This window comes from Dendrobium catenatum, unplaced genomic scaffold, assembly GCF_001605985.2.
Source record: "Dendrobium catenatum unplaced genomic scaffold, ASM160598v2 original_scaffold_61322, whole genome shotgun sequence".
Taxonomy (NCBI): Eukaryota; Viridiplantae; Streptophyta; class Magnoliopsida; order Asparagales; family Orchidaceae; genus Dendrobium; species Dendrobium catenatum.
In genome coordinates this window covers 1,483,706-1,508,175 of record NW_021379772.1, presented here as the reverse complement: position 1 = coordinate 1,508,175, position 24,470 = coordinate 1,483,706, and the positions used below count along the sequence as shown (strand labels likewise).

At 31.3% G+C, this 24,470-nt stretch overlaps 2 protein-coding genes and 1 non-coding gene across 4 annotated transcripts in view; 1 reads left to right on the top strand and 2 right to left on the bottom strand.

Annotated features, from left to right (window-relative positions):
* Window positions 1-416: 416 nt before the first annotated feature.
* Window positions 417-498, bottom strand: TRNAS-UGA. Its single transcript has one exon. It is a non-coding gene; the product is annotated as a tRNA-Ser (tRNA).
* A 7,477-nt stretch (window positions 499-7,975) lies between these two features.
* LOC110112956 (LOB domain-containing protein 15-like) lies at window positions 7,976-9,211 on the top strand. The gene is made up of 3 exons (XM_020845361.2): window positions 7,976-8,082; window positions 8,162-8,411; window positions 8,821-9,211. Exons 1-3 carry the CDS (start codon window positions 8,069-8,071, stop codon window positions 9,127-9,129), a joined length of 573 nt encoding a protein of 190 aa, XP_020701020.1. The 5' UTR covers window positions 7,976-8,068; the 3' UTR covers window positions 9,130-9,211.
* Window positions 9,212-20,501: 11,290 nt separating this feature from the next.
* The window catches only part of LOC110112942 (exocyst complex component SEC8), a 120,754-nt gene continuing 116,785 nt past the window's right edge, over window positions 20,502-24,470 (bottom strand). For both annotated transcript variants that reach the window (XM_020845341.2, XM_020845340.2), the window contains 6 exons: window positions 24,384-24,461; window positions 21,930-22,031; window positions 21,759-21,833; window positions 21,081-21,176; window positions 20,951-21,000; window positions 20,502-20,862 (listed from right to left, as the gene is read on the bottom strand). In XM_020845341.2, coding sequence (XP_020701000.1) covers window positions 20,775-20,862; window positions 20,951-21,000; window positions 21,081-21,176; window positions 21,759-21,833; window positions 21,930-22,031; window positions 24,384-24,461 — 489 coding nt within the window. In that variant the 3' untranslated portion in view covers window positions 20,502-20,774. The remainder of the gene's footprint in view (window positions 20,863-20,950; window positions 21,001-21,080; window positions 21,177-21,758; window positions 21,834-21,929; window positions 22,032-24,383; window positions 24,462-24,470) is intronic.

The window sequence follows — 24,470 nt, the reverse complement described above, 5'->3', positions numbered from 1 at the left end:
ATAAATATTTATGCAAAATAATATTTAAAAGTTCAAATCACAATTCAATTTAGACTTTGTTTGTGATGATTTTTTTACTATTTTTTAAAGCAATTTTCTAATAAAAAAATTTTCAATTCCAGAAAATTTTTACTAGAAAATTTCTTTAAAAAGCAATAAGAAAATTGTAGCCTTAAATTATCTTATTTTTTAAAAAATGTAATAATAATTATTTTAAAGATATTTATGTCTAAAATAAAATAGTATAATATTCATATAAATTTTTAAATAATTTATTGTTTGTATTTTAAATATCTTTTATTTAAAAACAATTTTTATTAAACAGTTGTATATATTATAAATATCTTTTATTTTATCAAAAAGGCAACAAGTTTTCTATTCAGAAAGTACTTCCAAATCGAGAAGAAAATTTTCACCGTCGACAGCAGGGTTCGAACCTGCGCGGGCGAAGCCCAACAGATTTCAAGTCTGTCTCCTTAACCACTCGGACATATCGACTGTGATTAAATAGTAATAAGGAATTTAACTAATCTAATTATCAAATTTCCCCCCTCGAATTGTTTAACTGCAGCCAATTTTTCATAGTTATTATTATTTTTTTAATTATCTCATTTTTTTAAATTTTCTAATTAAATTTATAATTTTGTTACCGATAAATGTGAATAACTTTATTGTACTGATAAAATTTTTACAGCATAGCTTTTTATATATTATAGAGATTGAGATTATTAATATTTGATTATTTCTTAAAAAATTTATATCAAAAGTTTTAGAATTTATATTATTTTAATTGAATGAAAAATAATCCAGGTTCTGAAAAATAATGTTGTGGTACAATTAAATCTTAAATCGGTGCTTTGCATGATTTATGATAATGTGGTTATTTTATGAAATTATGCTTTTTTGCTTAGTAGATCTTTTATTGTAGGACATTTTGAAAAATTCTTAAGTTTGTTTATTTATGCATCCATGTCTAGTCATGTCCATTTGTCTTCCACAGATATTCTAGTCAAAGCTTTAGGAGGCAAACACACATAATAACCCACAATCATGGTACCATCAAATATGTTCATCCCTAGTTTACATCCATACTTACCTAGAAAACTCATCAATTTCCCCAAGGGATTTATCTTTATGGACTCATCGATCATTTGGGGCACTCACTCACAAGGATCAATCTATGACTAGGGCTGCAAACGAATCGAGCCGAGCCGAGCCGAGTATGTGAGTGTTCATATTTGTGTTCATTTAATATCAGCTTGTTCAAGTTTGATTCATATTTGTTCGAGCTTTATTGTTTGTGTTCATGTTTAGTTCATTTAAATTAATTAATGTTCATGTTCGGTTCATGTTCAGTTTATGTTCGTTCGTTTAGTGCTTATCGAGCTTGTTCGCGAACATATTTAACGAATTTTTTTATCTATCAAATAAATACGTTCATAAACATATCTATGAACGAACATATTTATAATAAAAGCAATTGTCTATTTATTAATTCTATTGTCAAATATTAATTATTTTTATCGAACTTATTCACGAGTTCTAAATCGAACACGAATCGAGCTTCTTATCGAGCTTAATGTCGAGCTTTGCATGAACTTCAAATGATGTTGTTCGCGAACATAAATGAGCCGAACGCATTAGTGTTCAAGTTTGTTTATTCAAGTATTTAGTATTTAAAATATTGTTCAAGTTTGTTTGTTTAGTTAATTAAACGATCACAAATGAGATTTAATCGAACCGAACTACGAATAGCTCGTCGAACGTTTGGTTCGCTTGCAGCCCTATCTATGACACTCTCCCCCAGAACTCACCCAAGGTACTCTTCAAGAGAATCCCAAGCTACACCAAAGATAGCTAGCCACACATATACCATTCAACCTAATCAACATGTTTGCATTAGTTTGTATTTGTCAAATCATATATTATTATTATTATTTTCAGGTGTAATATTTTTTAATTTTTATAGCCCTTTTAATATTATAAATAAAATTTATAAGAGGCATGTTTAGAACTTTGTGCCATTTTCATTATTCGTTGACATTTCTTAAAATTTTCCTATTTAAACTATGTCCTATGAGCCCTAGCAGCCTTGAAATCAACTTAGGCTTCGTTTGGGACAGCTTTTTTTTTTTGCTTTTTAAAGCAGTTTTTTAGTGCAATTTTTTTTAATTATGTACTAAAAAACTATTTTAAGAAGTAGAAAGAAAGACGTCTTAAACAAAACCTTAAATTTTTCTTATGATAATATGTCAAATTGGAACAAAAGTGTAGCTTCCTAATTAAGATTTTTTCTCAAGTATGACTGGAATTAATTAACCTTACGAACTTGTTCCTACAAGAATTCTTAACTCCATTATAAAATAAATTATATTTGAATCATACAATTCACTAAAAGAAATAATCTAGGAAGCAAAAAAAAAAAATAATAATAATAATCTGTGTTTAATAAGCCTACAATGTGATACCCTAGATTCTAATTTGAAAGATTTTTTTTTTAAATCTTTTAATATATTATAACTAGAACTAACTAAATTTATTATCCGTAATAAAGTCATAAAATAGTGAAAACAAATTATATTGATCAAAATTCATATACATTTATTTTGTTTGACCCAAATATCATATATAGTATTCAGAATCTTATAATTATAATATATCATCATCAATCATAAATACAAAAGAATAGCTAAAAGATAGAAAGAAATAAACTAACAATAAACCTAAAGAATCATAATATGATTAATCTCAAACAGCTAATCCTTTGTTCCGACTTGAGCTAAAAAACCCAGCAGGTCATCCGATATTACAACCAACTCAAAGCACGATAAAGAAGTAATATGCATGTCATCAGTCAATTTGTAGCATTAGTAGCATGTTTGTGACAGCTTTCTTACTGCTTCTTAAAAACAACTTTTTAATACAAAAAATTAAAATTTTTATACTAAAAAGTTGCTTAATTTAAGAAGTTGTAAGAAAGCTATTTCAAATGGGACGGCTTTCTAACTGTTTTTTAAAGGTGTTTTTTAGTATAAAAATTTTAATTTTTATACTAGAAATCTGCTTTAAGAAGCAATAAGAAAACTGTCCCAAAGTAAGTTACGTTAATCTCAGATAGGTAAAGATGGGTTGGCCCACATGTGCAATAAACTTTTTTATATCTAACTTAGATTGCTTGGCCCATACCGAAGCATAGCCCACCTTTAAATGTAGCTCGTCAATCCAAAAATAAGCCTTAAATTTTCACGTATTAAATATTTAGAACACGAGAAATATACAAAATTAAGAAATATGGTTATAAAATCCAAAATAAAATCAAATGATAAAATTAAAGATATAAAATAGTGAACATATAATGATTTCATATGCAGTATTTTAATCAAATAACTCCCTATACATAAATACATAAATAAATAAAATATAATTTAGATTGAATTAAACTTATTTAAAATAAATAAATAAATATAATATAATTTAGATTGAATTAAATTTATTTCATATAATCATTTCATGCCCGTATATAACATTTTTTTTAATATACATACATACAAAAATTTTCTTTTACACTTACTTATATAATACTTAAAAGTATATGTATATCATTAAAATAAAAATTAAATATGTAAATACATAACAACTATAATATTTATGAAAATACCCTTTTTGATGTTCAAATATATCTAAAATAAGTATGACCTGACAAGCTGCCCAAGCAAAACTAAGGCTTCGTTTGGAACGATTTTTTTCCTGCTTCTTAAAGCAAATTTCTAGTACAAAAATTAAAATTTTTGTACTAAAAATTTGTTTTAAGAAACATTAAGAAAACGGTCCCATACGAAACTTAAGGCTTCATTAGAATAAATTTTTTATTGTTTTGTAAAGTTATTTATTTAGTAAAAAAATACTTAAAAGTAGAAAAATGCTCTAAAGCTATTCCAAATGCAACCTAAGTTATCTCTATTCTTGAAAAATATTATTTATACACGCATGTAAATTTTTTTTTTTTTTGAAAAATTAGACAAATTAAGACAGATTCACACACATATTATATATGCAAGACTCCAATTTAAAATTTCTTAGCTAATATTCTTAGCTCTTAACCATTAGATAAAAATAAGCTATGTTACACGCTTTTATTTGACTGGATTAGAATTCAAAGTCCTACACATGCATGTACGTTATTATTAGGTGCATGCATGAAGACAGAAAAGTTACGTGATTTTCACGCCTAACACGCAAGCATGCAATGAACATTTTGTCTTACCTATTAATCAAACTATTCAAATTGATTAATTAATTAGGCTAGGAAATTTAGATTTTATTGAGATTGTTACACACGTCAAGCGAGCTAACGGATTAATTGCTAATGCAAATGGCTTCTTTGGTACAAACTTTAATTAATGTTTCAATAATCCCAAATAATTATATTTGCTAGGTGTTTAAAAATTTTGAGGTAGTAGAGTTTGTGTTTTATATTTTAGTTTTTGATAAAAAAAATATAGCATATATAGAAAAAATTATAGGAAATAATAAGTTTAATTTTTTATGTGCAAAATCACGGTAGGAAAAAAAATCATGGAATCTGACTTATTTGCAGTAATCCACTATCTCATATCAGATACAAGAATCATCCCTTCATCATAATTGAAAGAGTTGGAATAGTTGTTGTATAATTATATGACTTTTTTATGGAGATTACAGACATTTCATGTTCGGAGGTGGACAGGTAAAACCCAACAATATAAATAAATATTAATAGAAGTCTAAAGATTGTGGTGGTGATTGGAGTGGTGGTTGTTGCTGTGATGATGTAAAATACAAGAAGACTTTTCAATTCTCTTAATTCTTGAACATCTTCGTCTTGGAGATTAACATTTTTGTAAATTCAGGCAGAGTCCAAAACACTTCAATGTATAATTCATATTAACCCCTTTGATCACATACTTTTTTAATTAAAAACTAGCAACCTTAATGATGTTAGAATTTATTGATCTTGAGCTCTATAAATTCGTTTTGTCAATATATTCTCAATTTGGCTAAAAGCAAGCTATAATTTGAGATCATTTAGTCTTTTAATTAAAATTCAAAAGTTTCTTACTATTATTTTAATTGCTTGATTTGAGTTCACTTGGAATTGGATCATATCATACCATTTGGAGTGTATATTATTTCGTCTCACTGAGAAGTTTTGTTTTGCTTTTTCTTCCCAAATCTCATTCCATAGAAAAGAAATTACAGACAAAGCCCAAAAAAGGTCAAACAAAATTACAAAGCATTAATCACCAAATTAAGGAAAGCAAACTCAAAATAATAAAAAACTAAAATTAGACATTATGAAGACAACACAAATAACCAAGAAACAATCAAGAAGGCCAAGATGCCAGTCAAACTCAGTAAATGAAAGGAGGCTTCATGCAAGAGAGATGTTCACCACCTAGAAGCAAGGCCAAGACCATCCATTGGAGGCAACAACCCACAAACCATACATAAGATAACCTCGAGATAAACAAGCATCATCCCACATCCCAAACAAGGTACACCAATGTTCGACCAGAGCGAGAGAATCAACCACCAAGGTTGTCAACAAGTCACATCCATCTAGGGGGCGAGCAGGAACCTGTCTCATCATTGTCTGGATCACCTGCAGAAAACAAAAAAAACACTAATTAATGACCACAACCGAAAATCCAAACCAGCCAATAGAGGCAAAAAAACACAAAAGAGGTCAATCAGAGAAGACATTAATTCAAAACCTTTCTAAAAGTTCGACCTAATGAAGTCGTCTACCGAGCTCTTTAACAGTCCCTAACTCAATATGTGTTGACGGTCAAATACTCGAGTAACTGATAAGTAGTTTCCTTTATAGAGAAAATCGTCCTCTTGCGCCATCGCTAGGGTTGACTTTATAAATCATACTCATCTAGCTAGTACTAGTTCTAAGATTTTAGTCACTTGTTAGATAAGTTCTCTTCTAAACTAATAAGTCTCTTTTTATCTACGAGCTATCAGCCTATCATGCCAATTATGGCCGACTTAGCTTGAACATAATTTTCTAGATATTTGAAGGCAAAACAAAAGTCTCCAGATTTTTGATAATATTTATTATTGCAACTTGAGTCATGAAAGGACCAAACTCAATAATAGTTCCAATCCCAGCTTTGACTTAGAGAATGAGAAGCAATCTATCTGTAGCACATTCATTCACCGACCATGCCTGTTTGTAAAGTCGGTTCAAATTTATTCATTTCTTTATTTGTATTTGTACTGACACTCAATTAGTTTAAGTCTTCGTGTGAGATAATTTTTTTATTATTTTTAAAGTAATTTTTTAGTACAAGAATTTTTAATTTAAAAAATTTTGTACTAAAAAATTGCTTTATAAGTAGTAACAAAGTCGTCCCAAGGCTATATTTGGGACATCCTTCTCAATGCTTTCTAAAATGACTTTTTAGTTGAAATTTTCTTGAATTAGAAAATTTTATACTAAAAAAACGTTCTAGAAATCAATAACAAAGTTGTTCCAAACGAATTCTAAATGTGATGAGTTTTAAATCTATTTAATCTTGTTTATTATCATTATTTTCATAAAAAATGAAGTCTAAATGTGATGAGCTTTAGACGAGAATAATGACATGTTCATAATTTTTAAAATATAATATATTTTTTTTAAAATTATGATAGATGATATTTAGTCAACATTTTATAATTAAGGAATAAAGTTAATTAGAATATTTTAATCCAATTTATATAAAAATAGAATCTAAAAATTAGCAAGAGGGGATTATTTGAGAATAAAAATGTATGATTTTTCCTATGGGGAATAACAAAAATTAAATATCTATAGATGGACAATTAACATCTAACAACGATGCTTACTTTCTCCGATAGGGATTATAGAAAGTATATGTCAACATGCAGACAACTATACCCAACAACATAGTTCAATCTTATCAGGATTCTAGAGATTGTGGCAGTGGTTGATGGTGATGGTTGTTGGTGAGAGTGGTGGTCGTCGATAGCAATAATTGGTGGTGGTCTTTTGTGGTGATAAATGAAAAAATATAAGGGTGTTCTATATTTTTCTCCTTTCCTCGTTATTTCTCTTCTTTCCTCGTCCCTCTCCCATGTGAAGAATAATGCTTTATTTATAGATTTTTTGGGAATGACATTTTGTTAATTTGAACCATAATTTAAAACACTCAATCATACGTTCCATATCAAAATTCCCTTGATCATGAAAGTATTTATTCAACATTTAAATGTATTATGATGTCAAAATTGAGTGATCTTAGGCTTGTTGGATTCGTCTCATCGAGCCGCTCGATTCAACAATAAGCATATTGAATGCATTTAGAGATATTTGTTCATTCAATTAATGTTTTAAGTTTTTAATTATGATTCAAGTGTTTGATTTTGACTCATTTAAGTTAGGATTAAAACGCTTTTGATATCTTTGGGTTCATCTTATTGAGATGTTTAGTTCAACTATAAATTTGCGGAGATTGAAGTTCATATGGTCTTGAATTTAATTCCAAAAGTTTCCAAATTAAATTTTGCGTGCCTCTAGATTTGTATAGATCATATGATTTTTCTGAAGTCATATCTAACTTAATTTTTTTTCCATTTTTTTAAATCTTTCTAATCAGACAAAAGAGGAAGATAAAGAAATAAAAGTTTGTTTGATGCAACTATAATTTTTTGTGAAGACGGTTGTAAAATTATGCAAGTAAAACAACTTTTTCGCATCTGTTGTAAAATGTGGCTTCATAGCATATATTTTTTTTGAAAGCAGCAGCTATATAGAAATTTTGATTATGATTTGAAAATCAAAGCAGAAAAAAATTTGTCCCAAATAGACCCTAAGTCTCTCATACAACTTTGCCTCTCATCTTCCTTAACAGCCTTCTTAGTAAGAAAAAAATCTCATCTTATATACATAACTAGGATCATGAGGCCCACTTTCCTTTAATAATTAGCTTGCCTTTCAAAGCACTCTTTCCCTTCATCTCTCTTCTTCCATCCATCCTTTCTCTTTCTCCCTCTCTTCCCAGTTCCCACTCCCTTCTGAATGTCCCATTCCAGGTAAGAAATTCACATCGCTACAGCAAAACAAAATCTCAATATCCTTCTCATCCATATTAAATTTCATTGTGTTCACTAGGAAGAAGATTGAAGATAGAGGCAAGAATATCATAGAAGAAACAGATGCGGAGACCGTCTCTATTGCTACTATCGCAAACACAAAGCAACAAGTACTGAACACTTCAACACCCTGCGCTGCCTGCAAGCTTCTGCGCAGGCGGTGTGTGTTGGAGTGCCCTTTCTTCCCTTACTTCTCCCCTAATGAGCCCCAAAAATTTGCAGCCATACATAAGGTCTTTGGTGCTAGCAATGTCTCCAAGATGCTAATGGTAATTAACTATTGAATTTTTTCTTTTAGAAATAAGCAGCTTGATCCTCTTTATGATGACTTTTTTACTGCTTCTTAAAGCAATTTTTCAGTGTAAAAGTTGCTTTAAGAAGCAACAAAAAAGTCATCCTAAACGAAGCTGAATTGCCCTACCCTAACTTCATTTTGGTTTGGATCCTTTTTTATTTTTATATTTTTCTCTTTTAAAAATAACTACAAATATCACATATCTAACAATTATAGCTTAATATTTATCTATATAATATTCTAATTTCTAAAGAATAATTTATTTAAAATAAAATCTCTCTCTCTCTCGAACTTGATGTCATTCAGGCGAAGGAAGTTCCTTTTTGTTTTTTTCTCTTGAATTTTTTTAGGAGATATTAATTTGTAGTTCATATGTGTTGTAGGAAGTTCCAGAAGCACTGAGAGCTGATGCTGCGAACAGCTTAGTCTATGAGGCCAACTTAAGGCTTCAGGATCCAGTTTATGGATGCATGGGAGCTATCATAGTCCTTCAGAAAAAAGTACAGGAGCTGGAAACGCAGCTCCGAGCAATGAAAGAAGAGCTCTTGAAGCATTCATACGGCCAAAGTAGTGTAAGTTCGATGCCTTCATCGGTTGCCGGCGCCTCCGCCGTGCAATGGCCGCCGCTGCTGCCTGAGTTTCTCTCTTCATCTTCCATATCTATGAACAGTCAGTGGCAGAATCACAATTGAAAGTCTGAGTGAAAAAAATCTCTTCCAAAGTTATAAAATGCAAAACTTTCATGTTACAAATCAATATAGTTTTATATGTCAATTTTTTTAAGCCCAAATTAATAATAATTGATTCAGAATATTCTAAAATATAATTTTCCCATTAATGTTTGTAATTATTTCATGAAAAAGATGAACAAAAAAAGCTTTAAATGAAATAGATCAACTAATTTTGATATGTCAGAAGGTTCAGAGCAATAGTAATAAATAAATAAATAACTCTTAAATAGATATGAGGGGATCATTAAAAGTTAATTTAATAATTATTATTTATTCAATGAAATTTTAGGCTGTACCCATATTACTTGCCTCTTAGAAATGAAAAAAATAATAATAAATTTACTCGATCTTATAATTTATTTTTGTTCTGAAATATTTGTGATGGTAGAGATGATTTTCATATCTAATATAAATATTCATATATAAAAAATAAAAGTATGGCATGTACCAAAGTAATTTTTTTTTTTTTAATATGATAAATCATGTGAAGTTATAAAATGTTTGTTGTGAGATACATGTTGGTATAGGCAATGCATGTTAGAATAGGCTAATGGCGAGTGTTGAATAATTATGGGTTGTGTTGGGTATTGAAAGTTAAGCATTGGAGGACAACGAGCGTCAACATTAATAGACGATTGGTGTTAGATGATGATCATTAGAAGTTAGGCATTAAGCATTCATCCATGATGAACATTATACAATAAGAGTCAAGAGACATTATAGATTTGGGTGGTGGAGGACATCGAGCTTCAACATTGGTCGATGGTTGGTGTCATAAAATGATTGATGATGACGTGAGTTGAAGTTAAGTGTGGAAAGGTGGGTTATATGATTATTCTCTTATTAAGAGAAAGAATGGGTGGTTAAGTAGTTGCAATATGGAAATGATAGGTAAGTAGAACAATCGACTAATTGGCACATCCTTCTGCTTTCTTCTTTTTCCAAAAAATTGTTTAAACTTTGGCGCATTATAATAATAATATGCAATCTCTGACAAATTATCCCCGTAGCACAACATGCATCTGTTAACACAACAATATATTTTTATAGTTTTCAAACAAAGTTTGAAAACTAATTTTTTAGTTCAGTATAAATTTGTTGAATTTATACTATATGTCAGATTGGTCTATTTAAGTAGGCTAATGAATTGATTAAAGTATTCTATGGGTACATTATATTATATTTTTATGCTTAACATCTTCATAGAAATAAGTAACTATAAGTGAGTTATGCACTAATTACAAATTGGTTGTTGCATAGTGTGCAAAAAATCATAGAAAATTTGTACCACCTTATTCTGAGACTTTTATGTATGTTGTTAAAATTAGGGCCTAGTTGCATCATAAGCCAAGTTCTCAAATTAATGTCCTAACTCTATCTTCCTCAACTATGCTGGAACTTGTAGACGGTTGTATGGAGAGTCGAAATGAGGCTCGCACTCAACATGTGAATTCCAATATATTGCAGGAAAGTGTCTATCGAGTCAACTCCTTTATACTATGTAAACAATATTTCTACTTCCTTTTTCTGTCGGTAAGCCCCTGGCCAAAAATATTTCGGACGGAGTAAAATTTCTAACGCGCGATTTACCATCGACTAAAGTTTCGTCGGAATTTCATGGTTATTGACGAATTTTGGCCGCCAATAACACATGATTTTCCTGTCGTGATACCAATATTCTGGCATGAATTCTTTATGATATAGATCAACAATATTCTCATATGGTGTGAGGTTGACTTGATTTTATCTTTTGAACATGGATAATGAAACCTCCCATTTGATATAAATTAAGGAAGGCAATTGATAGCTTGCATAAATGAAATAACTTACTTCGTTTAAAAATTCATCTATTAATGTCTTAGGTCAATGCAACAATCGGTTATATATCCAACTTCTATTATTTTGAATATCCATAACACACTTTGACTATAAATTCTTACGACCAAATAAAAAGATTTGTATCAATTAAAAAAAAAATTAGTTAATGCTACTTCACATCAGCTTCATAATTTTAGGAATTTACATGGATGTGACGACATAAATCTATCAATGCTAATGTTGACACTTTAGGTAATAACTCAAGTTTTAGATGATAGGATGGATGGATATGCGTCAAGCCCTTTAGTTGTGCTGCTCAGTTGTTGCTAGCAGATTCATATGATAGAGAATATCATGCTCTTGTGTCGCTTCCATTACACACTCATTACACTCTACTTTTTCTTTTGTTATTATGCTCAAGTCCCACATTGATATCTTCATCCCTCTCTTCCTTCATAGAGTTCAAGAATGTCTATATATTTGGAAATAAAAGAATGCGTGTCAATTACTACAATACAAAAATGAATCATCATGTCGTCACTAATCCACTTGAGCATCCTCATATTTACAACATATATTTAACTTAATATCATGCATCGATTTTAATGGCTAACATTCTACACCATAAAGCATTATAGGTCTCATCACCACATCTTATAAACTTTTCCCTTAAATTTGATGGTGACTTTTATATCATACAACAAGCTCGATACATTCCTCCACTTCAACCATCCAATATGAATTATGCTAATAATATCTCCATCTATTACACCATCACTATAAATAATAGACCCAAGATATCTAAAATGTGTACTCTTTTTAGTGAATTGTCCTCACAAAATCACTATCCCTCCCATTAGACTCTAAGATTGACCTTTATAATTCAAGTTTGCATTCAACTCCCTCTCTAGTCTTATTAACAAAGACGTAATCATCATCAAAATTCATACCTTGCGGTGGTAATAGATTTAGGGTTTGGACAAAGATGTGAAAAAGGAAGAAAGATGGATACCTTGCAAAGAATAAAGTCCCTTTTGCTCAATTTCTACTGCTGTAGAAGAATGGTGAGGAGTGCGAGTTCCAATGCGAAAGTTTGGAAAAGAAGTGATTAAAAGGAAGAAAGATGATACCTTCTCAAGGATCCAACTCCATCTCCGACTTCGGCTACTGATAGAGTCAGGAAGGATCGGAGGTACGACGGTTGCGAATGAAGGATGTTAGCCGGCGGCTGCGATGAAGAAGAACAGAGAGGAAGTTTGACTTCGAATGCAAGAGGAAGGAACGTCGTCGAAAGAGGAAATTCCATAGGGAACGCCCTCAAAGGAGTCGAGCGAAGTCCAGATATAGCGGACGAGAACATAAATAACAAATGAAACAAATGCTAAGTCAGTTAGTTAGAAAGGGTTATTTGCGTTGGATTTGAGGCAGATTTGAAGCATAGTTGTCGTGAAATTTCCGTAGCAAAAAAAAATATGACGAATATTTTCATCGATCGCAACTCCATTATAATTTCCAAGAAAAAAAATTCGTCGCAAAGGCCGCAAAATTTTTTTGACTTTCCTCTAGTTCTAGTTGGGCCAAGTTTCGCCCAAGTGATCATTTGATGGGCAAAGATGATAGATATCCATGAAGTCATTGTGATGTAGAACGGGGAGGAGGATTGAATCGTAAGGGTCTTGAAGAGCAAATTCAGAAGTCTAAACAGCAGCTTTTACAGCAGGGACAACAGTTTTGCATATATTTCATCATCCACATCAACAATCTCTTGAGTCCACAAAGCATTGATCAAAGAATAAAGTGTACACTTGAAATCACTTGACACTACAATTTCGACATAATTGATGTATCAAAATTGTGATGATTGGATCATCCATAATAATTCTAGAAAAGTAGAGGATATAATTTATCATCATCACAGATAGAAGATTATCTTAGTATGGAATTGATTATCTCTTTGAGCTCACATAACAACATTAATGGTTCATAAATCAAAATATTTTTAGCTCAAGTTTTGGGCCATTAAAAATTACATTTAAATATTATTTTCAGGAAAAATGTTCATCTCTTTACATGTTTACTCATCATAAATAGTTCATAATTTTGTAGTTTACAAAGTTCACAAAAGCATTGAGAAGTTTTCATTTATAATTTTTTGGCATCAAAATATGTGTGATTCAGATGATTTCATCCTATTTCATTAGCTCAATGTAGTTTTAATGATGAGGGGTTTTCAAAGATGGCATTGGTCTATATTTCAAATAGTTGGAGGGGCAACAATAGTGGAAATATAAGAGTCATATTTGTATAAGTTGCGTGAAATAAGATGAAATAATGAAATTTGTAGGTTGACTTTTATTTGTAAATTTTATCGTTTTGTAGCACCCAAATGAATTTTGATTCATACACTACAGGAAAAATGCCCTAAACCGGAGGTTCTAACTGGCGGTTTTAGGACCGCCGGTAGTACCGGCGGTACCACCGGCGGTTTGGCCGTCGGCTATTAACGACGGCTGCACCGGTGATTTTGTAAATATAAGCCGCCGGTAAGGGTGGCGGTCCCTAAACCGACGGTAAACCGTCGGACGTCAACAAGAACCGGCGGTTTAGACCGCCGTTGATAAGTGACTTTGTACCGGCGGTCAAAACCGCCGGAAAACCGCCGGTTTAAGCCCTAATACACCGAGCCCCGCGTCTGGCATTTCATTTTAACTCTTTCCTTCTCTCTCGGTCGCTCGCTCTCCCGTCGCTCGCTCTCCTGTCGCTCGCTCTTTCCTAGGGTTGCCTCCGCTCATCCGACCGCCGCCTCCGCTCGTCCGACCGCCGCCTCCGCTCGTCCGACCGCCGGATAAGAATCTCCTCCGGCTACCGCCCCCAATCCGACGCCGCCGACGACGTTTGTCCGGCCCAAATCTGACCGCCGCCCCCAATCGGAATCGCCTCCGCTCGTCCGACCCCAAACAGTCCGATTTCTATTTTAAGGTTATTTTTTTATGATTTTAAGGTTAAGTAACCGGCGGTCTAACGGCGAAGGCCGACGGTTTTAAAAAATATATATATATATAAATATGTGCAAAAATTGAAGTTTGTTCAACCTGCAATTTTCAATTTTTGAAAATATTTAGTTATACTTAAGCATAGTTTTTAAAGTCAATTGATCTCAAATTTGAAATTGTCACAAAAAAAAAATTGTAAAATTTTCTTAAAATATTATCTTGAAATGCTTACAAATTACTCAAAATTATGCCGTGAGATTTGGTTGAGATTCAAAAGTATTAAAATTGAGTTCAAGATATCAAATAAAATAGGATAATGAAATAATCTGTAAATTTTCCCTTATTAGGCTAGTTTCTCCCACACTAAATCAAGGAAGAAGGATGATTGAAGATTTCTTGCAAATTGAACTGCTCTCCTTCCAAAATTGGCTTGATAGAAATCCCCATCATTATTTGCTTGAATTTTGTTTATTTTCTTTCCATGATGGTAGTAGACATGTCACTAATCCTTGAGAATGTTTGTAAGTGGCTCAAAATTAATTTCATATCAAGAATGAACTAACCTCATTTCGATTAGCTAGCTTATTCTATATAAATAAATATAAAATTTAATCTTATAATCTAATTATTGAATAATATTTTTTTTTACGTTGTGTGCAAATTATAGAAGAGGCTTGATAGCCAATCTTCAATCTTAGAGAGGCTTTGTGGCCAATATAATTCAAGTTCTTTAGTGGGTCTAAGATAATTATCATATAGTTACCCTTTTATCTCTCTATCTTCTCCTTTCCATTAGCACTTGATTTTCCCATTAGCCCTAACTTAACCAATTTCTAAACCCCATGCCATATTTATCCTAAAATCCCTCCATTATCTAAACCCTAATAATGCATCAAAACCACCTCTAACACCTAAAACTCCTAAGTTTAGGGAAGAAACAACAATAGAGTCATATGTGTACGAGTTATGAGGAGTAGATGGAGGAAAATGACAGTGAAGCTTAGATCAAACTATAAGGGAAGCATTGGGGGACCGTTCTCCCACTCGCCCTACCTAATAATAGTAGGATATTATTATTTTTATTAAAACCCTAATATAACCCATGCCCTACCCACATTCCTCACGCCAAACCTAAATCCTGTAGTTAGAAAGATACATGATGCATGCATAGATACACATCATAATTCTTGTTGAGTTGTCATATTCGTAGAATCATCATAGATTGCTTCATATTTGTCGAATTCCCATTGTTAGCCCATTTCCCACAATTTATTTCCTCTCGACAGTTTGTCACTCATCATTTGGTTACCTTGTTTTCCGCTCTTCCAATCGACTGAGATAATCTTTTGACATATGCTAGATTTATCTTTTTTTCCCTCTTTGCTATTTTGTAGTTGTATTGATCTTTTGATTTTGTATTTCAACTTTTCAACCTTATCTTCCTACTTCTCTCTCAATCTCATTCTTGATCTTTCACTGATCACCTTTTATTAAGGTGGGTTTATCTCTAATTTTGACTAATTTTCCTAGCATGATAGCCTAACTACCTAATATTTGTTACCAAAGATTTGCTATTTTAATAATAAATGAATTAATTTGATATTTATTAATTGTTAGTGTTAATTGAATGCTGACAACTATATTTAAAAAAAAAAAGATATTATCAAGATTATTTTGATACAATATATGTTTTGAATTGATTTAATATTTTGTAATTGTTGTAACCAATTTTAATTTACATAATTAAGATTATTTTTCAATAAAAAAATCCAATATGAGCAAAAAAATATTTGTATTAATGCATGGGAGGTCAAGGTGGTATACCCAAAGAATTATAAATGTCTATCAATATAAAGCCAAGTTATTTTTACTCTATAATATATAGTTATGCGAAAATTGGATTTTGTTTTTCAAATGAATTTCTTATGTTTTAAATTATACTTTTGCACAAACTTTTTGGTGTCATTTGGATTTGCTTTTGGATGATATTGACAAAATCATGTATGCACTAATCAATTCAATTCAATTGTAAGGTTTCTTTGTACAATTTTTTTATTATTTTCTCCAACAATTTCTAAGTACAAAAATAAAAAAATTTCTTAAAAACAGAAAACAATTAAGTAGTCCCAAAGCTAAACCGAATTTAGTACAAAAATTTCTTAAAAACAATTTTTTATTAATTTTTTGTATTAAAAAGTTACTTTAAGAAGTGGTAAGATTGTCATCTCAAATGAAATCTAAATTTATTAAAATTGGAATTCTTATGATCCCATGATTAATTTTGAAGTTTTTTAGTTCATAATCTAAGTGATCTTTAGCTGAAAATTGCGCCAAAATTCGTGTGCAGTCTAATAAAATGGTAGGGTCAATATCATTTTAAAGATCAACCTCAGTATGAAATTAAGAAAAAAAATGCTAATCATTGATATAAACTGTACTATTTCTCTTAAAAATCAATAGCAATGGAGAAATATAATTTTCCACTTTAGCAAGTAATTAAAAAACATTTAAAATGTTATAAGTGCAGAAAAATCTTTTCTCAGCCTTTTTTTTGTTCAGTCAAAATCAATTTAAATAATTAACAATATTTTTTTTTTCTGTTAGCTAAATAACTATTTTTTTAATACAGAATTTAGGCTTCGATTGGGACTGCTTTTTTATAGCTTTCTAAAACGGAGTTTTAGTACAAAAATAAAAAATATTGTACTAAAACTCCGTTTTAAAAAGCAGTAAAAAAACCGTCCCAAACGAAGCCTTAGTCTCAGTTTTTTACAATCTTTACAAATTAAGGTTTCATTTGGTACGGCTTTATTACTGTTTCTTAAAGCAATTTCTTAGTACAAAAGTTAAAATTTTATACTTAAAAGCTGCTTTAAGAAGCAGTAAGAAAGCCATCCTAAGGCTTCATTTGAGACAAATTTTTTTAACGTTTTCTAAAACAACTTTCTTGTACAAAATTTTTTTGAAAGCAGTGGCCAAAGTTACCCCAAACGAAGCGTAAACTAAGACTTTGTTTGAAACTGCTTTCTTATTGTTTCTAAACCAGCTTGTTAGTACAAAAAATTTTTAAACTCAAAATTTTTGTACTAGAATAAAAATTTTTTGTGCTAGAAAGTAGTAAGAAAGTTGTCCCAAATGAAACCTAAATTAATTCTAGTGAGATTATATAAATAATAGTATAGTTATGAGGTCATTGAGAAGAGGCAGCTAATAGTATTACTAAAGGCTGGAATGGTTTTCTTGGCGTGTAGAGTTCATCTAATAAGAAAACAATAATGAGAAAAATAGACAGCCAAAAAGGATGTGCTCTCTAGCCTTAATAAAATATTCATAGCAATGTGTAGAATTTCAGCCTTCATATTATCCACTTCTTCATCTCTATCATCTCTTCTCACCCAAATGATTTGGAATGACTGTTGGCTGATTATATGGGTTTGGAAAGACTGTTTGGTGATATTTATATAATTTGTCATTTATTTTGCATCATTTTATATGAACATAACAATAAGGAATTAAAATAGAAATCTAATTTACTAACATATACAAATTACAATGAGAGACAATTGCTTTGGAGCTTTTGAGATCACTTTTGTTTTTATTTTATTTTATTTTATTTATATTTTGATATTAAACAACTTATATTTGATATTTTAAAATATATTTTTATTTATTTATATATTGCTAACAACGATTGTGAAAAAGGCAATAATGATTGCCAATGAGATGATAAAAATAGTGGTGGTGGTAAGGTCAATGGTGTCGAAAGTCATTGGCGGAGGGGCAGCTACAACACTGGCAACAATATATATATATATATATATGCAAGCACTGTAAGCAAGAAAAGACATCCATCTATCTATGATATTGATTATCCTGTAGGTCAACCCTAAATGAATCAGTCTCAATCATATTAGTCTTATTTCTAGGAATTAGTCATATCACAAGCCTTTTAGGTAAGGTGGCTTTCATATCAAAAGTCGTCACTTTCTATCTGTCGGCGTACATATTATATCAATCTGTCTCTTTATGCATCCATTTTCATATCATTTAGGATTATACCACAAACTTTATTTCAAAAGAAAGCCCGTTAGCCCATTTTAATGTACATGATAACATGTCTCCTGCTAACCTGAATAAGTCAATCATTGTTGACAAGTCTTTCTCACATATAAATATTTCACAACATATATAACATAGTAAAAAAGTTATATTATGCTAAATGTTTAGTTCAGTGTATTATTTTAATGCATGTAAAATTTGTATATAAATCAAAATTAGTGAAATTAATAAAAAATACATTGTGAACTTATTCACCATGTATGAACCCACATTACATGAATTAACAAATATGAATGCTATACACTGGTATTATAAGATTTTGACAATTATTTATCTTATTTTTATATTTATCTAAATTTTCCAAATTAAAATTTATAAAATATTAAATACTCAAAATCATTGAAATCAAAAGTAGGGTGCTGATAGCCTACTTTGAGACAAGCAACATTTTCAAGTGGAACTACTACAAAAAATGGTTCTAACACCCTCAAATCTTAGGTTTCGCTCACCTCTCTCCACTTCCTAAATTACCTATTCTATTCTCAGTTAAACGAAATGCGAAGAGAACATGCATATAAGAATTCTGTAAGCGGTTAAAAATTATTATAATAAATTATCTTAGGGATATAAATATAATTATGTTCTTTGGTTAGTTTTAAACATAAAATTTATATACTTTTTTATGTCTTAAAATTGAGGGAAGCAAAAATTATAAAAAAAATTCATAAATGACTCGTGTCTAGAACGCTCTAGTGAAATTGGTTTATGAATCGGCTACCTAACCGTCCGCTTGCTTAAGGTAAGGAATTATAATTAATTAATAAATTTCTTGTTTTCACATCTACGCTATTTATAAAATTATGAGAAATTTATTATAATTAAAAAATGAGAATATCTATTTATGCAGAAGACTTTTTGATAAATTAAATTTATAATGACTATTGAAATATTATTTGAGGGGATAAAAATTTAAACTATTCCTGCATAGGCCCACAATGACCCATCCATAAATAGTAATAAAAGCCCACTATTATTTACATTAGAAGAAGCTTTTTAAAATGTGGTAGCAGACAAGAGCCTACACAACTGGTAATCCCAAGAAATTCGAACCCTGACCATCTAGTACACTCTTTTTCCTTGGGTGGGGGAAAACGTTGGCGCAGGAAATCCAAATAATTTTGTGACATTTGTTTCTGTCTTGATGCTACCTTTCATGGTTGATTGAGCATTTTGGTTGCTTTTGTTTGGTTGTCTGGTATTTTGACTTTGGAGCTGCTACCAATTTTTGTTGGCATGGATGGTGTGGCTCAGGTTTTTAGCTCGGGCAATGATGAGGTGGATCTCCTCTCCATCTGATCGGTTTGGCTTGCTCGTAACCACTGATGGCGACAACTTGTTGATCTTCTTGTGGGATATTGTTATACTTGTCCGTTTGGATTATCTTCTTTGTGGCCTGTTGCTTACCCTTTGGATGGCCCCTATCTACTGATTGGGCAATCACAAGTTATTCGCCACTAAGTAAGCCCGATTTCTTTTGATTTTTCTTTGTTGGTTGTTTGTTTTCTTGTGACATTTTCTCTTTTTGCTTGTCATGCTTAATCCACTTTTGATTTTGCTTGTATCTTTCCCTTTTGATGGAATAAATTTTTATTATATATAAAAAAAAAACTTCGATTTCATCATTTCAAGTAAGATTCATACATTACTTAATTGTTTTCATGAACTTTGCACTATGCATAATAATCAAAATCCTAATATCAAAATTATTAAAATAAGCCTTGCCTACTGTTTTCTTCTTTCATGAACTATTTATACATATATGTTCATATATATTCACTCATTTACATAGTTGAACAACCTTTTTTTAAATAAATGTTTCATTATAAAGGCTTGCTTAATTTTTCATCTAATGATTATTCTATCTTATTGTATCAATTTTGTCATATTTTATTTATTTTAAAAATTATATTATTATAATTAAATTATTAATATCAAATATGTTAGTTAAGTTTGATTAAAGCTCAATTTTATTTTATTAAATTTTAAATATAACAAAAATTTCAATAAGTTTAACAAGATTTGAAAAATAAATTAACATATTTAAATAATATAATACACAGGCTCCATTCATTTACATCTCTACAGCTATAGTATCTGAAATACTCTCAGATGTGAAATGCAAAAGCCTTCAAACTAAACATTTTTTATTTAAAATTTTTGATTGTTTTTCTATATCCTTTTCAAAATTCGAAATTGGATTTCTCATTTATTTGGGGCATTTTTATGACATTTGCAAATTTTATTTTAATTGCGACTTTAAGTTCAGTTATTCAAGAAAGAAATTGAAATAATAATTTGCACATTGTATTATAAATTTGAATTGGTAGATTTGAGAAAAGAAAATTTAAAATATCTTCTAACTTCAGCTATGGACTTACTATTATAAAACTAATAGGAACATTATTTGCATGTGGGGGTCATTATCTCACAAAATTTTAAAATATGCAAAGTTGGGGTCATTACAAAAGTAAAATAGTTTACGAAATATATAATTAATAACATTTGTTTCTATAAGAATACTACTTGACCCTGAAAAGAATAGCCATGAATGCAATGCAACAGAGCTTAATAATAACAAACAAAAACAACAAAGAAGCAGCTCTATGAACAACAAAGATGGAATGGGCAGGGCAGATTATTTTCCTTCAAGGTAAAAATAAAGATCCAGAAGGAAACCTAATGACCTAGGATTTCGGATACCCTGTGTTGTGCGTCATGAGGGATCTCTCTGCCTGGAACCTTCACTTTCAAGAGGTTTGAATATCTGAAAAAAGTAGAAAAATAAAAAATTTAGTCACTGTAGGTTTTTTGTTTCCCAAACAGGAATTTTTTACTGCTTAGAAGATGCTTACTCCTTTGGTGTAAAAAGGTACTCATGGTCGGTGATGAAAGCAAGTAAAGCCTGGTGGAGCAGAAAAAAAGATTGTAGATATTCAAGAGGGAAAGCAAAGGAAAAGAGCTTCAAGAACAGAGATGTGGTACCTCAAATGGCAGACTTAGGAGCTCATAATATGTCCTAACACGGTCCAATCTTTGTTGAACAGCCTCATTGTCCATCGAGGGTATAGCAGCCAGAGCCTGTCACCAACAAAACTTTGGTAAAAGAAAAAATAAAAAGCTGATCAAGAACTAAGGCTTCGTTTGAGACGGCTTTTTTACTGCTTCTTAAAGCAACTTTCTAGCATAAAAATTTTATTTTTTGTATTAGAAAGTTGTTTTAAGAAGCAAGAAAAAAGCTGTCCCAGGATGACTTTCTTACTGATTCTTAAAGTAATTTTCTAGCACAAAAATAAAAAAATTTGTACTAAAAAAACTACTTTAAAAAGATTTCAGTAAAATCCACATATTCCACATAGTATGCATTTGGTGATATTTTGATATGTGAATATGTAAATAACATAAAGAAATGATGGAACAGAGAGATCAGTGTGCATAGGAATAAGCGTCTCTCTCTCTCTCTCTCTAACGTGGGCATCACTTTAAACTGAACAAGATGAATGTTATTACAATTGTTGTTCATACCAAAATATATATGGGTACAAGGTCAGAAAAATTAACAAACAAGCAAAGTAACCTTGCTGCAAAAAATAGATACAGATCAAATTTCCGCAGAATATATTATTTTTTGAAAGGAATCACATTATTCTGGTGCCAACAAACCTGCTCAAGTGCGATAGAATTTCTGCATATCTGCTGGACACCAAGTAGATTAATCGATTTCATTTCACCAAGAACCTGATTAATGGTTTTCAGACATTGATAACCAACAATTAATGAGCACAAGCAAGGCAGATTACATTTTTCAACTACATTTTTAACAAAATGCTAAACCTGGACAGAAGTGTTTGCTGCAATACTGCTTATTCCACCAAATATATAGTTTCTCTTCCATTCGGCAACAAATGGTGCCACTTCCTCATCCCTACGTGTAATCTGCAAGTATAAGATGATTTTATCACAGCCAGGGAAAACATTATATCAAAGTTTTGCTGAAAATCATGCATTAGAACGCATTACTTTTTACAATGCAACCTAAATTCTCAATGAAAATCATGCATTAGAGTGGGAAGTGGATCGGGTGAAGGCGCTGAAGACCTTCGATCGTGTGGAGTGTGCTTGCATGAAGGATCGGAGACGCAAGCGTGGTTGCATGTCTTAGGTAGTCGAGAGCGTGCAACAGGCCGGGTTGAGGCAGCAATCGGTCTGATCGCACAGGGTAGGTTTGAATGGAAGCGAGAGCAGTGGATACGGGAGACCTTCGGCGTGAGGTGGGTTCGGCCCGTGTGTGTGTGGGATTGGGAGTAATTGAAATTAGTGTTTTCTTGTTCCAGTTCCCTGTTATTTATAGATCGATTAATCGTATTGTATCGAATAGATGTATTCCTTTCTACAAGCGTTGTATCTGTTTGCTTTTCTCTCTTTTTTTTGAATCAGTGCATTTGTTCATCTCTTCTCTTTCTTTTTATTTTAAATTAGCTAAAAATATAATTATTCATAAGTTGTTTGTTTGGATGCAAATCAATTACAAAGATTCTTTTTTACATAAGCGGGTGGTGACAACAACAAGTAGCAGCGCTGGGTGACGGGGTAATGGTTGTCAGCTTAAGTATTTGATGATTAACAATGATGGTAGATGGCGATGGTCAGTTGAGGATGGTGGTTGAGGTGGATGGTGGCCGCAGGAGGTAGGCGGCAACTGTGGTTGGGGAAGGTGAAGCATTTTATTTGAAAAGCATCTTTGGAATACATAAAAAATAAACAAAAGAATGAACCTCATATACATCAACAAATTACTTTTGATTAAATCAAACTCTAAAATTTTCAAAAATTTTGCTTTTTTTACTATAAACTCAAAATACTTCAAACAAAACAACACCTAAGATAGTCAATTGAACTTGAATGCTAAGTAAATCAATGAAAATTAAGAAAATAGGGTCAAAAAAGCCAAAAATGATAATGTGAACAAAAAAAAAATGCAGTTGCAATTCCAGCTTGGGACAAACTAACTTACAAACCAAACTGCATTAAAACATAAGCAGCAGAGGATAATCACAAACATACTTTAAGAAGATTTTGCACATACCCTCTCTTCCAATGGTCGCCCCTAAATCAGTTCACAAGGAACTAGAGGGCCAGCTAAACTGAGGTTTCCAAGATGATAAAACATATTTTGAAGCAGTCCGAGATGTATGTGTTCATGTGAATACCAATACATGTTTGTGAGGTGTGACACACAGAAGTGCGTCAATATGTATATATTGATTCAATTTGAAATTGAATCAATATAATTTTTAACGGATCCATCTACTCTAGACAAAATAATATTGATATCCAGACAAATAGATTTTGAGTGACTATTGAGTTAATTTTGAACATAATTATTAGCCACAATCTGTTAAAATTAGGCACTATTAGGCCTAATCCTGGTGCAATATGACCCACTAACTAGGCTAAATCGACAGGAAAAGAACTACAACCTCATTTGAACTCAAATCAAAATCCAATCAGATTGCACCTACAGATAATAAAATATTAATCAATTAAATCCAATGCTAATTAAACCAAGCTTTGATCAAATATGAAAAAAGAAACGAATTTGGGCTAATTGAACCAGGAAAGTCAGTACTGAAAACTACAATTCCAAGTTTGCTTTGAGGTAGTGTTATGACATTCAACTGAGGATAGTGGAGCTTTTGGTTAGTCAAGCTCGCCAAAAAGGAAATGCTTTCTAATTTTGCTGCCTGGTAGGAACCTCATGAACAAGTAAATCTTGTATGGAGTGAGGCAGCTCTAAAGCAGATGCTAATGAGGATCTAAAGAATCTGTGGAAAGCATTCTAACTAGAGCACAAGGATCATCCAAGTTTGGACTTTGGATAGAAGATCAGTAAGCTGAAAATTGAACACATTGAAGTCAGGAAAGCAGCTAAGCAACAAAGAATCTGAGCAAAGCATCCGAACTAGAGCATCTAGATCTCCAGGGTTTAGCTAAAAGCATAGTAAGTTGAAAATTAAAGAAGCCCTTAAGTCGGGATATCCAATGAGATATGAATCAAGATCGAACTTCTTACTGCCCTAAAAGGCCACAAATTATATTGATCAAAGTTACTACATTCAACTGGTACAGCTACCTGAATAACGCGGGTCATGAAACCCATTTATCTCTAAAAGAGAGAAACGGTAAAGATTTTGAAGTTAAAAAGTAGCCAAAATGAAATGATGAAGTTGCATCATCTCTTGATAAAAAAATAATTGAACAAATTCAGAGGATATGAGATTATCTAACCTGAGAAGTCAATGATATAATGAAATCATCAGGCTCTTCTGCATCCTGATCCTCCAAATATTCCCTACTGGCCATTTCCTGCAGAAA